Source organism: Camponotus vicinus, unplaced genomic scaffold (genome assembly GCF_025532165.1).
Source record: "Camponotus vicinus isolate PSW18456_S1 unplaced genomic scaffold, iyCamVici1.0 SCAF_7, whole genome shotgun sequence".
Lineage (NCBI taxonomy): Eukaryota > Metazoa > Arthropoda > Insecta > Hymenoptera > Formicidae > Camponotus > Camponotus vicinus.
Window position 1 is genome coordinate 7,620,763 of NW_028141979.1, and position 15,472 is coordinate 7,636,234.

A 15,472-nucleotide genomic window follows, 5' to 3' on the forward strand; every position below is an offset into this window, starting at 1 on the left:
AAATAATAATAAATTGTAAATAATTTCTTAATTATTTTTCCAAAATAATTGAAAAATGAATAATATATGGTTAATATAGTTTTTTAAATAACTTATATTAAAGTTAAGTACATAAATAAATTAAATCAATTCTGTTTCTGGCAAAACATGTTGAAGATTCAGGTATTGATAGTGCCACAGTGCGGAGATTGTGCGATTCATCATGGTTTCCCATTTTAACGGAAAGTATTTCAAATTTATATATATTCGAGAAAATGGTAAAAGAAATTCAGGAATATACCGTTATTTACATCGCTAAGTAGTTACAGTCGCACTAATGACGGCTTTTACTTTTGAAATTATTTATTAAATTGACCTTATCGCGTTGCTCCGATTGAATTCATATATTTTTACGGTTTTAAATAGACTTGTACAGCAATCTTATATTTTTATTATCAATATGTTTATATATTTTATTTTATCTCACGTAATTTATCGAAATGAAATGTTAATGTTATATTTATTTAATTATTGTGTTTTACTGAAGAGAGTCCGTTGAACGTCTAATTTTTTTATCTGGATTTTTAATGGATATTAAAGATTTCTTCTTAAAATAACTGCGCTCTAATTACTACGTTTCTTTAGAAAAGATCCTAAATAACAGTTCTCTAACTTTTTATGATTTATCTTATGGAGTTAATTATAATTTGAATACATGATACCATTATAATTTCTTGATTTGTATTTTAAATTAATTTATTGATTTATATAGATTAATTCATACAGATTTTAAGTTAAATATATAATAATAATTTCTTAACTTAAATTTAACAGTATTCCATTTAAATATGTATTACTAAAAAATATCAGAAAGAAATATAAATTAATATCATAGCAATCATTGATACTGCAATGGATAATAGATAATAGATAAATAATGAATATAATTTCAAATTTAACAGCAAAGAGATATTTCTTTAAAAGAACAAAATCTATTTGATTTTGAATTTGATTATCTATGATTAAAAGATAATGGTTACGCTAAAAGTTAATAAGACCTATGGTTAAATGTTAATAAGTTATATAAATTATTTTATAATTGAATGATTTAAATATCCATGACATTCCGGGATGATTTCTGGATGATTTCTGATTTCTCTTTAAGTTTAGCATGTTCTTTAAGTCCGAAGTTTGCCGCTTGATTTAGATTCTTGTGAAACATCGCGTTCATGACAGGAAAAACACCTGGCAATTTCGTCAAATAGAGGAATTGAAACTTCAACAGTACGTACACTATTCTTTCCCAAAAACTAAGAGAGCTGTAAAGACGAGGCATTTTGAGTTTGAATATGTCGCAAAGATAGAGCAGAAAGACTTTGTAACTGCTCAAAGAAGAAATTGCAGCGATGCCTTCGTAGAGGCATAGGGTCATGTGTTCCCATTCCGCCGTTACTGTGCGCAAGTTTGGCTTCACCCAATATTCGATACAATCTTCGATACGTTGACGTATATCCTGCAAACTGCCGCGACAGAAATTGTACTGATCTTGCATGCCCAATAGGTAACCCAAGCCGCGCCAGAGATGACAGAAAGCTTCCAGATCTTCGTCGCTGGCATCATATACTCCGAATTGTTCTGGATAGAGTACTATCAGACCCATGGAGACAAATTGCGTGCCAAACATGTCGCCTTGATTCAGACCCTTTATCCTTGACATCGTAAACGGGCATTGTCGGCTCTTCGCCAACGGACACGCATCCGCGAAGTCCTGCGCGATCGTTTGAAACATCGGACATTTCATATATGACATTTTGCTAGCCAGATCGATCTCATCGTCGCTCATGCTACATAACTTCTGTCGCATGGCGCGATGCAACTTTCGTACCACCTGAATGTCGTGGTAGGCTTGCGTTCCTTCACACCAAGGATCACTCGTGTACCAATTCCTGAAACGTCTGATTGATGATAAGTAGCGCTTGAAAGCGTTATATGGTGTGTTGGATTTTTGACTAAGGATCAGCGGTTTCAATCCATCGGCAAAACTAAACGACAGTGGTATACTTATCAAGTTGCTCATGCAGATTGCGCAGAAATAACGCAAGGCGAATTGTTGTCCGCGGTAAAATTTGTTCATATCCAACCAATCCGGTCTCTCGTTCACCGGTCGACCGCAATCTCCATCCTCGAAGGTCGCCGGCAAGATGGATCTCAGGGATTTGGGTATGTTCGGGAAATATTTGCTAGTATTGCTTATGAGATGGTCATATTGTTCTTTGAGCGTCCATTGATTGAAATCCATTGGCAAATCGCCGCTGAGTTCCTGTTTGCACATTGTTATGAATTTCTTGTACTGATCGGTGAGGCAGTTCACTGAAGCAGAAACCTGTTTGTCACAATCATCATTAGTAGATTTAAAGTTGCTCATGAAGTCGCTGTTCTTCTGAATCTCTTCCTTCAGAGGGACGTCGTTCTTTGCGTAGTCATTCAATAAACTCTCATCGAAAGATCGTTTTAATTCCTTAGATTGTAACATTGTGACGATTCGTTATCTTGTAAGGATCTTGTGCAAAATTCCGAATGCTGAATCTATTTTTGAGAAAATAGAAATCATAATTAAAAACAGGTATAAAATGAAATTAAGTCTTCGTCACTTTTAATTTTTGAAATGGAACCCCTATTTTATATTACTACCTATTTTTTTTTATTCTTGTAGCTTATCTCAAGAGCTTCCAAAACATTATAATAAAGTATATTTTCATAGAGTAGTTTTTGAGTTATGAGGCTTGAAATAATTTTTTAATTTTACATAAATTATAATTATATTAAATTGTATTAAATACTATACAAATTAAAAAATATCAGAAATGTATGTATATTACACACACACACACACACACACACACACACACACGCGCGCGTGCGCGCGCGGGGGATCAAGGGGGGCCTTCGGCCCCCCTCTCCCGCAACCACCCCGCCGGTAGGATCTCGCTTTACAACTCTTTTTGGTAAACATTATTACTTTGTCAAAAACTGAATACGTGGTGCAAAAAGTTATTTCATATAATGGTGACAATATTGCAAAACCATAAAATATTTTTATAAATATCTCGGACACTAAGGCCGAGCGGCGGTAACATGTAAAAGGAAAAGTTGTTCAGAATCATGCTCCCGACAATATATTTCAAGGTCATTGAAATCGGTGAGCAATCGCTAATGTATATAATTACCCCCGATTATTAATTACATTAATAATAAAATATTGATATTTGACAGACGGGGTGTAGGGAACGATATCGCGTTATGGATGCGCCGTACCTGAAATGTTTTACGGAATTACCTGAAATGGTTACGATAGTAAGCTGGCTCGTTGTCAAGATCTCGAGACGTAAGTGGAGGGCGATAGGCGTTGACTCACGGAAATCGGCCGAAATGTGCAAAATGTGGACAGCTCTGGTATAGATATATTAACGGTCGAGTAATTTAAAATTCACTCACATAAATAAGAGAGAATGTTAAATATGAACGCACATGTAAGAATACAAACTAAATGAAAATAAATGAAAATATGCAAATATAGTATTGAAATATTCGAAAAGAAAGTACCACTTACCTCGTTATCAATTCTCACATTCCAATCGATTCCAATTCGATCGCGCCGATTGCACTTATTGATAGCGAAGGACAGTTGTAAGAGACAGATGTAAGAGACAGGTGTAAGAGACAGGTGTGAGAGGAAAGAGAAAGGGAGGAAAAGGATGATGGAGGAAATACTAGGGGAAGATGGCGAAGAACTGGCGGGAATTTTTGAAATTAGTTGGCATTTATTGAGAATAAGCAGGTAAGAATTATCTAGGAATTCCGTGTCGTTGTGTATATTTAATCCAGTTTTTTGTTGGCAGATATGCAGCATTTCTGTCACTAGTCTTTTCCTATATGAAGACTCTTCATATAGGTTTTAGAATTGTTGTGTCTTCCCATTTAAAATCGTGGCCAAGTAATTTGTGTTGACACCAATGTTAAGGAATCCAAAGATCTATTAAAATTAGATTGATGTTCTTTAATTCTAGTGGTCAATTGTCTGTTTGTCTGTCCAACCTACGAAGCACAATTCTTTACATATGATTTTATAAATTACGTTAGAGTGATTCCATTTTGGTAAGGGATCTTTATGTAACTTAATGAGCTTGTTTAACTTATTATTGATTGTGACCGCTAATCTTCTTTCGCTATTTTGTATAATTGAATAGAATTTTTTGGGAATGTTTTGTATAAATGGGATAATAAAAAATGGATGGGAATTGGAAGGACGATACGGAGGGTGATAAACTGAAATCTCTGTTTGAAATAAGGAACTTTAATCTACGAGAGATAACTAACCGGAAATAAGTACATTCTGAGATTTTCTCTTATATATTAAACCAATTATATATAAAAAACCAATAGATCATGTCTTACTTAAGGTTAAACGCAGAAAAGATAGAGAAAGATAAAGTTTCTCTCATTTATGTTCATGCAATGTGATCATTATATAAATATGTAATTAACGAAGAGTTTATGCTCAATGCAATTCAAACAATCACATTTGCATAATGCTTGTTTGCACCATTAGCATTGTTTAAATAATTTTTAAATAGATAATAAGCAATGATTTGTTACTCAAAATCTTTTCAAGGTTATTCAGAATTATCAGCTTGAAAATATATGTTGAAGTCAAGATCTTATTTTCTGCTGACATATCTTCTTCATGTTTTCTTACATATAGCGCAAACGTAATTTAACAATTATTGAATTTTAAAATACTACAATACTATATAGCAAGATCAATTTTGTAAATTTTTATAAAAAATTATAAAATATAAAAATCCTTTTTTAAAGAATCATATCATCATGCATGGTTATAAATTTGATTTCAAAAGAATTTTAATATTGCTTAATTTTATTTAAAAAAAAAATTTTCTAAAATAATATGGAGATAAAGAGAGTATTTCGAAAAATATATACATAGAGACAAAAAGAATAAAGAGTCATACTTAATAATTCATTTTAATTTGATATCTATTTGGCAATACATTGATCTTTTCATAATTAAATCGAACTCTTGAATTAAATCTATCTCTTATTTATGCATATAAATTCTTTGATAGTAGGGAATAACGCACTATATTGATATACTTCAATCATTCATATATGAACTTGTTTGCCAGTTTTATCGAGCACGTTAAGGAATTATTTTCTAAGTTTATCTCTTATTCTACCGCGAGTTCGTAAACCGAAAGTCATCATGTTATGAAAGATATTTTATAATTGTTGGAAAAGAATATGATTGTTAGATCGTCAAATTTTTTACTTCCTCCAGTCAAATTTCTTTAAATTTTTAAGACCTACTGCTTACGTCCTCTCTTTCTTTCTGTTACATTTTATTCTTATTAGATATGCTTAAATATATGTTTTTGTGAAAAGATATTATCGTTTTACGCATAATATGTTTTGCTTATTGAATTTCTTGATATTTTGATCGTAATTTTTTGATATTCATATCGTAATTTATAATATAAATGATAATATTAATTACTTATCGTTTTTCTAATACATTAGTTTATACATTATACATTTGTTAAATTATTAAACATTATTAAATTATATTAAAACAACACGGTCATCAGACGCAGAATAAATACGATAATATACGATAATATACGAATATATACGATACGATATACGCCATCAAATTTATATATTTTAATACCTCGAGTTTCTATTTATTTTTTATAATATTATTGATCATTCATAATACTTCATGTTATACATACTCATCTTTTAATAATGAGATTAATTATTAAGTGATTTGTATTGTTATATTGTATTAACTGATAAAAGATTATTTATGTATATATCCGTCGATAAAAAACAGATGTATATTTAAATATTCCATTATCTTTTCATAAACTCATGGGAAAAATTTAATTTGTAATTATTATATGACAATTAATAAGTATTTTCATAAGCTTCTCGTTAATTATCTTGTCAATGTTCAATTTTTTCTTATCGTTAGAATAATATGCGTTTTTTCTCAGAAAAATGTACGCGTAACTTATTTTACATGTTTTTTCAATAATTTATACAGTCTTTAATTTATTTGTTATAATATTTTTATATAAAACATTATATCATTTTCCATTGCGCATTACTAAAAAAGTTTTAATTTAAAAAATTTAATTATATATAAATATGACATTAGAAGAGCTAATAATATTTTTGTTGCAATTAGTATATCGTTAGATCATATTTTTTAATATATAATATATAATAAAGAATATGTTAAGATTATATTAAAAATTTTATTTTATGACATAAACTAATTGATTTGCTGCTCATAAATGTTGCCGATGACTCGTAAAATTATAAAACGATAATCTTAGAAAATTATGTAATTGATAAATATTGTAAGTTCTTTAGTCGATAATATATCATTATGATGGATTTTATATGCAAAATACATAAATAGCAAACATTTATATAAAACACGTGTGTGAAAAAAGTTCTGCTTGTTATATAATCTTATATATAATATGAAAGATAAATAGTACTCACTATAATAAAATCAAATATATATTCTTATTATTACAAATATACAACATCTCTTACTAAACTACTAAACCACTGATTTGTTACAATACGACGAGTGCTTTTATAATAGTGGTGCGTTAGATTAAACTTGTACATTTCAAAGATATCTATATTTCTTTCTTCATTTAAATCTCTTTACAAGCGCATGTTGACCCACTTGCATCATTAGCGTATATATACGCGCATTTTTCCTGGTCACCGGAGCGTATATATATGCTTAATTGATTTGGTCATTTTTACCAAAGCGCATTGTTTTCTTACATGACGTCATTATGAGTTGAAGATTGACTGATGAGGTTAATTTTTAATAAATTAAAATGAAATATAATTAATTAATTAAAATTGAAATATAATTGAAATATAATTAAATAAATGAAATATAATTAATTAATTAAAATATCAATTTTTTGTTTGATTTCATTGAAATGTGCAACGAGATCAATGGCCACGAAGACCGACGACAACGGGAACCTCAGCAATGTTAATAACCGGCTGTAATATCAGAAATCGTCTGGGACGCGACTGACGATGATATTTTTTAAACAAATTTTTATTTGAAGTTGATTAAATGTTCTATTTTTTATACTTAAGTTAAGAATAGCAACAAAAAATTGAAGATAATAATGAACATTTTGTGAGAATAACTAAATCAATTGTTTTTGTATAACATAGAGTGTACAAGAGTGATTAAATTATAATTTATAAATACGTATGTATATCATGAAAAATATTAATTAAGCGATTGATATTTCTTTTTGTACAAATAATACACTTATGTGTGATTTTAAATATTTATGATAAAACATTTATAAAATATATATGTGTGTGTGTGTGTGTATGTGTACACATATTAAAATAATTAAGAATACAAGAGTTTTTGAAAAATAAAAATAATAAATACAAAGTTCATCTTAAAATATATCTTGTGAAATATTATTAGAAACTAAGATATCCGTAGCAAAATATTTTTCAAAATATGGGATAACAATTTTGTATATCTTAGAATAAATCTAGATATTAGTTTAAATTGTCATTATCTCTCGATACAATCGGAGAATGTATTAAAATAAAATTTTTAAAAATTTTACGCTACATACGCAATACATTCAATGATTTATCTTTACACATTTTTTAACAAAAATACTAGCTGTAGAGTATTTTCTATGAGTTGAAATAATATACTACACACTACTACATATTATGTTTTAAAGAGCGCTAGATTTAATTTTGCGGAAGTTGAGATATAGTACGCCGTGTAAAGGTACTGTCATGGCACCCTTCGGATCAATTACCATTGGTATCGAGGTTTTCTCGCACGGTCTCACTTCGCACTTACTCAAGATTATTATGAGCGCCAGTTTTTTCTGTAAAAGCCTTAAACAAGTGCCTGCAAAAGTACAAATTATATATATATATATATATCTCTTCTGTAATTATATTATATTATAAAAAACAAAAAATGAATATTATATATCATCATACACATAATAGACTTATCATACACAACGGAATCATTATATACATACATAATGAAAATTATTCGCAATTTTGTTATATTAATTTGCACTTTTATAACGTGAAGCTATAAATTTGAGAATTATAAAATTTATTAGATTATGAAATATATAACAATATTATACTATTTAATAATCTCAATATTAAATTATTTATCTTTCTTTCCTTCAAAACCTGCAGATTTTTATTTATTTCGAATTTGTGTAATCTATTTTCTTTATGAAAGAGAAGTTTATGTTACTTCGTACATTTTTTAAAATATGTGATTTTATAAACTAAACACAACATTTATAATATTTATATGAAAACGCAAATTTGTCTACGAAATTTACAGCTTTGGTAAGTATGTGTTTTTTTATCTTATATATCATATAAATATTTTTTCATTAATCGAAATTGATTTTCTCACCTATGCATGTATGTGGGCCCTCTCCGAAGGGGAAATAAACGCATGCTGGTCTATTACGTTTATTTTTCTCATTGAATCGCTCCGAACTTATCCGGAAAATATTCCGGATCATAGTGTAGATCGAGCATTGGGATGTATACCGCTGTCCTTTTCAATTACGAGGTCGGAGTTCGGCACTTTATAAGCTTCATTTGGCATACGATTTACATATCCCAATGGCGGATACATTCTCAAAGTTTCGGAGATCACCATATCCAGATACGTTAACGACATAGTCTAATAATAAAATAAAATGTCGTCTCATAATACATATATATATATATATATATATATATATATATATATATATATATGTATATGTGTATATATATATATATATATATATATATATATATATATATATATATATATACACATCAATTTTAAATGAAAATTTAATTAAATTTAAGTGCAAATTTTAAATTAAATTGCACTGGCAATGATATTGATATTTGCAATTACTTAGTTAAGTTGACACATGTTTATTTTAATAATTTTTTGGTAGTAACTGTAATATTCATGTACCAAATCGTATGTGATTTTTCTATCGGACTTGTCGAGAGCCTCGACAATTTCTTTCCTGAGAGTATTTTGAATATCAGGTTGTAATGCGAGCTCGTACAATGCGAATGCCGTTGTCGTTGAAGAGGTCTCGAAACCGGCGGTGAAAATGCTGGCTGCTTGCGCCAGAAGATTTTCCCCATCGAATTCTAAAATTCAATTTATTTAGACTTTTGAGGGCTCTTGTTATTTGCGTCACAATTAATTTTAATTATCAAAATTATTGATCTAATATATCAGTAAGTTTAATAACATTATTATTTCTCTTAGTATTACCTCTCTATTTATTTATTTTCTGTTTTTGAAATAGAAATAAATTTTTAAAATAACCATCATTTATTTCTGTGTTGCTTACTGAATCCGTAATAATCCTAATCATTGTCATTTTCTTTCAGTTCGAGAAGAATGTCAATAAGATCATTCCTCTTAATGCCAGATTCCATACGATAATACGAGCGTTTCCCAGAAAACTTTGCGCAAAAAGATAGTAGGTCCTTTGCCGAACACCTTTATACGGGTCAAACGAACTATAATCGAAAGGAAAAATATCGCGATCAACTCCAAGCCGCGAATGATATCGTAATGAAAGATCATCTTGCCGTATTTGCGAAACTCAGCGTTTGGATCCTTAAATGAATTCACATCAAGTCCATAAGCAGTACTACCGATGACGTCCGTGGTAAACTTAGCAGTTAATTCTCTCACTTTGATCGTTTCTCCTTCACCTGTCAGCAATATTACCAATTGATTTAATCCATCTAACAGTAAATATCTTATACAAGTTATCTTAAAATTTAAAAATCTTTTCTACGCGTATCTGTAGAATTGAAAACTGAACTTATTCCCTCTAAAAATTATTAATTGTCGTATAACAGTTTTAATAATGCTTTGTATTTCTCATAAATTTATGTATTCTTTTCGGATCCTTCAACAAAGATTCTGTTATAATATGATACGATTTAATTAAGTTGACTTTTGTAATTTTATAAACTGTGTATAATATATTATTAATTTATACATATTATACCATTAAAATGTGTTTATCAATTCTTTATAATTTCACATTTCTTAAATACATATTTCCCAATATATTTTGTATTTTACATATGAATATTTACCTCCTTTCAATGATTCGACATATGTGTTTAGATGGTTTCCACATTGTAACATCAGTTCAAACATTTTTTTTAGTTTACCGGATGTGAAGAATGGCGTTAATTTCGTCCTTAACATCTTCCAGACTGGATTCCTTATAAAAAAGAGATTGTTGCAACCCAGCTGATCATCCGGATAAGCATTATTGTATCGGTCGTGAAAAATATTAAAGTCCTTTATTAAGATATTCTTGATGAGTTCCCGATCTCGAACCAACAAGAAGGGCTTGTCTAAGACATAGAAGCCGATGTAAGGCAGCCCCTTTGCTTGATCGTATAACTCCTTTAAGAAATACGCCGGCGCTTTTTTCAATAATAGGCATTCCGTAAAATTGCCTAGGATAGGTGTCGGTGGAAAGATTTCTTCGACGCCCCGTTTCTTCCAATAATTAAACTTGCGCGTCATGTAGAGGTAAACGGTTATCATGAGAGTTGTTAAAACTATGATGCTGTCCAAACCCCTGTAAGCAGTTATGAGTGCCATGTTGGTTTATCTATAAAAAATATATTTTTGTATTTATATAGAAGTAGACAGTATTATATTTTAATAATATATATCGCGAAATAAAATAATATTATAATTTTCATTTATTTAATCATATTATCGTATTTATTAATTGCATGTAGAACAAGATCTTGAAGCACTGGAAAAATAAAACTTAATTTCCAGCTTAGTTTCTTGATTTTTTACTAAAGTTACGACAATATAGATTTTTTAAAATAGAATTTTCCATTTTTATTGCATATTTTTCGAAATAAAAACTAATCTTTCTTTATATCGCGCGATGCCATCAACTGGACGCGAAGAAAAACGCAAGATTGTGATAAGATTACACATATTACTTCGTGTACATTTTGTATATATTTTCACGTATATTCCCTCCGTTTCCTTAGAAATGTTTTCTATTCTTCAGCAAGCTTCATTAGTTCGGTTTCGTTTTAACAAAATCTATTAAAATGATTTTATTATTGCATTGTATTATAAGGGAAAGTTGCCAAAATCGTACTACTTAAAGAATTTTGGATTATTGAGAAAATATGATTATTTAAAAAAATATTGCTGGCAAAGATAGAGTGACATCTTATTTAAACATTTTGAGGCAATAAATAACGTATAAAGTTTTATTATTTACATATATATTCTATACAATTGAAAGTGTTCAAAAGTACGATTTTGATTTTTTAAATCATATTCACCGATCTCCAAAATCGTACTTATAAAATTTAGTTTAAAAACAATAATTGTTAGAATTATTAAGAAAAGGATATATTTATGAAATACATTTAGAGCAGTAATAAACCGTATCATTTTTTAATACTCTTCCGCAAACTTCACGTACCCATATTTTATACTCAAGGCATTGAATCATATTTTTTAGACGAACTTCATTACATAAAACACAAAATCAATCTCCTTTATTTATCATTACATCCGAAAACTTGTTGATAAATTATTTAAGACAACTTTGCGATCTTTTTTGTGTTCGTTTTCATTCACCGCGTGGTAATATGATTTAGGAAACTCTTGAACGTTTTATAAAATGTTTAATTTAATCTCAAAATGAATCTGAATGAACTTTATAAAAAATGCAAAAGTAATAGAAAGTATTTAAGATTATAGTAATATAGAAGAAAATGTAATTAAACTATTTGCGAAATAGATAATGGTTATTATATAATGGTTATAAATAGATAATGGTATATAATTGGATAATGGGATAAAATATAATCGTCAATTTCATCTTGATTTTCGTCAATAATCGACTAAGAGAGCACAGATAACTCGGTATTAAAACTTATAAAAGATAAATTATATAATGGAAATTGCAATCTAACTTTCAAAATATACCACTACAGAACCACTAAAGAACCACTAGAGAACCTGTTGCTCGCAAATGTTAAATAATAACAGGAAATTACATGGGATACAATTTAGGAGACCATTACGCATTGGCAACTTTCCCTACATATCATTATTAATAAAAATAATATTTAGATACATTTTTCTTTTTTTAATCTTGAAACTTTTCGATTTTTAATATTAGAATATTATTTATTAAATTTTAATGTATTGTTGGTCACCGATAACTGACACGGCCTAAAAATTTATCCTCGGTCACCAGTGACCGACATTTAACGTGTTAAATAAATCATTGTTAAAATTGGAAGCACACAAGGATTATCATGATTATTATGAACTTGTTTTTCATTCACATAAATCACTCGAAAAAAGAAATAATCCCGATTAGGAAACTATATTGTAAAGGTAGTTTGATTACTGGATGATAATTCAGGATATTTATTTAATATCAAGAGAATAATCATTTTATTTCAAGAATAAATTGATTATCTTGAGGTTCGACTTTAAATAATGCCTTCATTAGAATATATTGGAGATTACAACAAACTTACACAAATTTAGAAATAAATAATTTGTCAGCTTATTTTAATCTATAAATAATCAATTTTTACGATTCCATATCAATAACCAGCAACAATAAACATTATTTCATCTTTTCTCATCTTCTTAATTAATTGTTATTAGATTCAAATTGATAAACGATAGCAAGATGAAAGAGAATGATTCGTCTAGCCGTACGTTTTTCTATTAAATATGAAAGATACAAAATTAATGAATCGAGAAATATTAGAGAACAAGAGCAGTTTAACGTCATTTTTAAGAATATGCAATAAATAGTGTGTATTAAAATTCTAAATAAACTTGAAAGGATCATATAAAATTAAATTAAGATCAACGTTTTTCTTGAAATTAATTTTTAAAATATTGTCCTTAGACACACAAACTATTTATATTTTTGAAACATTCTCTTTAGACACACAAACTATTTATATTTTTAAAATGTTCTCTTTAACACATAAACTATTTACATTTTTAAAATATTCTCTTTAGACACACAAACTATTTATATTTTTAAAATATTCTCTTTATACAGACAAACTCCTATTAAAATGATTGAAAATAGAAAAAAATCGCATTTAAATAAATATTAGATTGAAGTTTAATAAATTACGAATGAAGAAAAACATGAAATGTTTAAAAAATAAGTTTTTTAGCGCAGTGATTCAGAATACAACGGTAGAGTTGCAGAAACAACTTTGAACTTCTGCATCACACACGCGATTGCATTTATATATTGCAACGTTCTTCCCCTCCTGTTTCTTATCGTCAAACGTAATCATGTTTACATAATAGTGAGCATGTAAACGTTAATTATTGTTATGTAAACTTCTGATTCGTAAATAGATCTACAAGTCTTAAACAACGCATAATTAAATATGTTCCACAATAAAAGTGTTTGTTACAATAAAAAATTTATGAATTATTAAATATTTAATTTTAATTTTAAATCCAAATTAATGATATATATTGTTACATTGTTATATTTTTATATGGTTTTTTTGATATTAGAAAAACTGAAACTGACTTATGTGTCCTAAACAACTAATATGCCTCTATTTGCATTTTTATATCCATATTTATAGCTTAGAGAAAGAATTTCTCTGCCTTATTGATTAATATAGTAAAAATCCGTAATTTGTATATTTATAATAATTATTCATATGTTTTAAATTGACTCGAGAATTTTGAAAATTCAAAGATTCTTTTTTGATTTGTCGAATATTTTTTAATGAATTTTTCTTAACGAACTTTTCTCAGTTTAAATATTGATAACAGCAATGTGAGTATTTTTTTAAATGTCTTATTCTTTTCATTTTTTACCATAATTTTTTATTTGTTTTTATTTCTGTAATTTTTAATAAGTATGTTGGTTTTCGAGCAAATTTCTTAATTTCTTTCTAATTTATATGTACAATGTATATACAAAAAGGCTCTGCGTGTTCAAAAGTTTGAAACACTGTTATCAAAACTACCCTGCAGTGTAATAAAAAATGTTCTTTAATAAATATATTTGTAAGTAAAATAAATTTTCATTTTTTGAGATTTTTAATATAAAAACAAAATGATAACAATATGTATAATATGACGATTTTTGTACCTTTCTTATATTTTATAATATCTTCGATGCTATATTAACAAAATCTATTTTTAATCATCAGCACCGCTAAATATGCAGATTATACAGAACGCTAAAACGTTTTGCAAAACGAACACGCAAGAAGAAGCTGCTATGACAGAATAAACTTCTGTCATGTTGGCGACTCCATTTATTTCATTTCCCTCCTCGTCTGCGGACTTATTATTTTAATGTAGTGTCGCGAAAGAGATCGCACGCAAACATTTAACTATTTTCAAGATCTCTGAATCTCTCATATTACATGCTGTCATTACATCCACTTGTCAGAGAGAAAGGAAAAGATCAATTGCTTTAGGAAAAAATTAAATATTTTTTTTAAATTATTCTTGAATTTATTATAATTATCTATTCATAGTAGTGAATAGTTACTAAACACTTCAATTGTCTTCAATTGTCTTCAACGTCTTGATAAATCTATTTTATTATTTATCTAGTTTATTTATCAAAAATGTTTGCCACAATTTGCAGATAAATTTTAGAGCTTGTAATTTTTTTTTATTTGAAAGAACTCTTTACAATTACGTATATAATATAAGAAAAATTTTTTTGGAAGTATTATTTTTCCAATCTTTTTTTTTTTATTTTTTAGAAAATCTTAAATCTTGTATAGAATTTGTTTGTGTAAATGCGCTTTTGATGAAAAAAAGAATTTCTTTTTAATTAAATTATTTTTAATAATTAATTTTAATAATGAGAAAAATAAAAAAAGAAATGTTAATATAATTTTATTCTAAGCGTTTCTGATTTATGTTAAATAATTGAATTATTTTTTCAGAATTTTCCATTATAATTAGGTAAATTTTATAATTAATTTTATAGTTGAATTATAAAATATTGATAGTTATACTAAAAATAAAAAATATTGTTTAATTTTTTTCTGTGTCTTTGCTATTTCTTTTCTGTCATTTATTACAACTGGTACTTATGGTACGTGAATGACATGCTGTTTGTTGTATATAGTTGACTTAGAAAAAAAAGATTATAGAAAATTGCTGACAAATATCATGACTATTACATATTGTTTGCCTCAGAAAATGAACGAATAATATCCATTCTTGTAAATATTCTGTACGTCGCAATTCATATTAAATTTGCCCAATTTCTCGTCTTGAGAAAAAATTTCAAGGATA

General features: G+C 27.9%; 1 protein-coding gene and 1 pseudogene across 2 annotated transcripts; both read right to left on the reverse strand.

Moving 5' to 3' along the window:
- Positions 1–1,026: 1,026 nt before the first annotated feature.
- LOC145974520 (uncharacterized) lies at positions 1,027–2,529 on the reverse strand. Its single transcript, XM_083104417.1, has one exon. The coding sequence runs from the start codon at positions 2,510–2,512 to the stop codon at positions 1,088–1,090; it is 1,425 nt and encodes a 474-aa protein (XP_082960543.1). The 5' UTR covers positions 2,513–2,529; the 3' UTR covers positions 1,027–1,087.
- Positions 2,530–6,570: 4,041 nt separating this feature from the next.
- On the reverse strand, positions 6,571–12,687 carry LOC145974519 (cytochrome P450 6k1-like; annotated as a pseudogene). Its single transcript, XR_014439719.1, has 6 exons — positions 11,137–12,687; positions 10,249–10,778; positions 9,486–9,855; positions 9,095–9,279; positions 8,531–8,806; positions 6,571–7,993 (listed from the first exon to the last, which is right to left on the reverse strand). The product of XR_014439719.1 is annotated as a cytochrome P450 6k1-like (transcript).
- Positions 12,688–15,472: the final 2,785 nt, after the last annotated feature.

Bases quoted from the DNA above. Each gene is read 5' to 3' on its own strand.
- LOC145974520 (XM_083104417.1), bottom strand. From the start codon at position 2,512: ATGTTACAATCTAAGGAATTAAAACGATCTTTCGATGAGAGTTTATTG.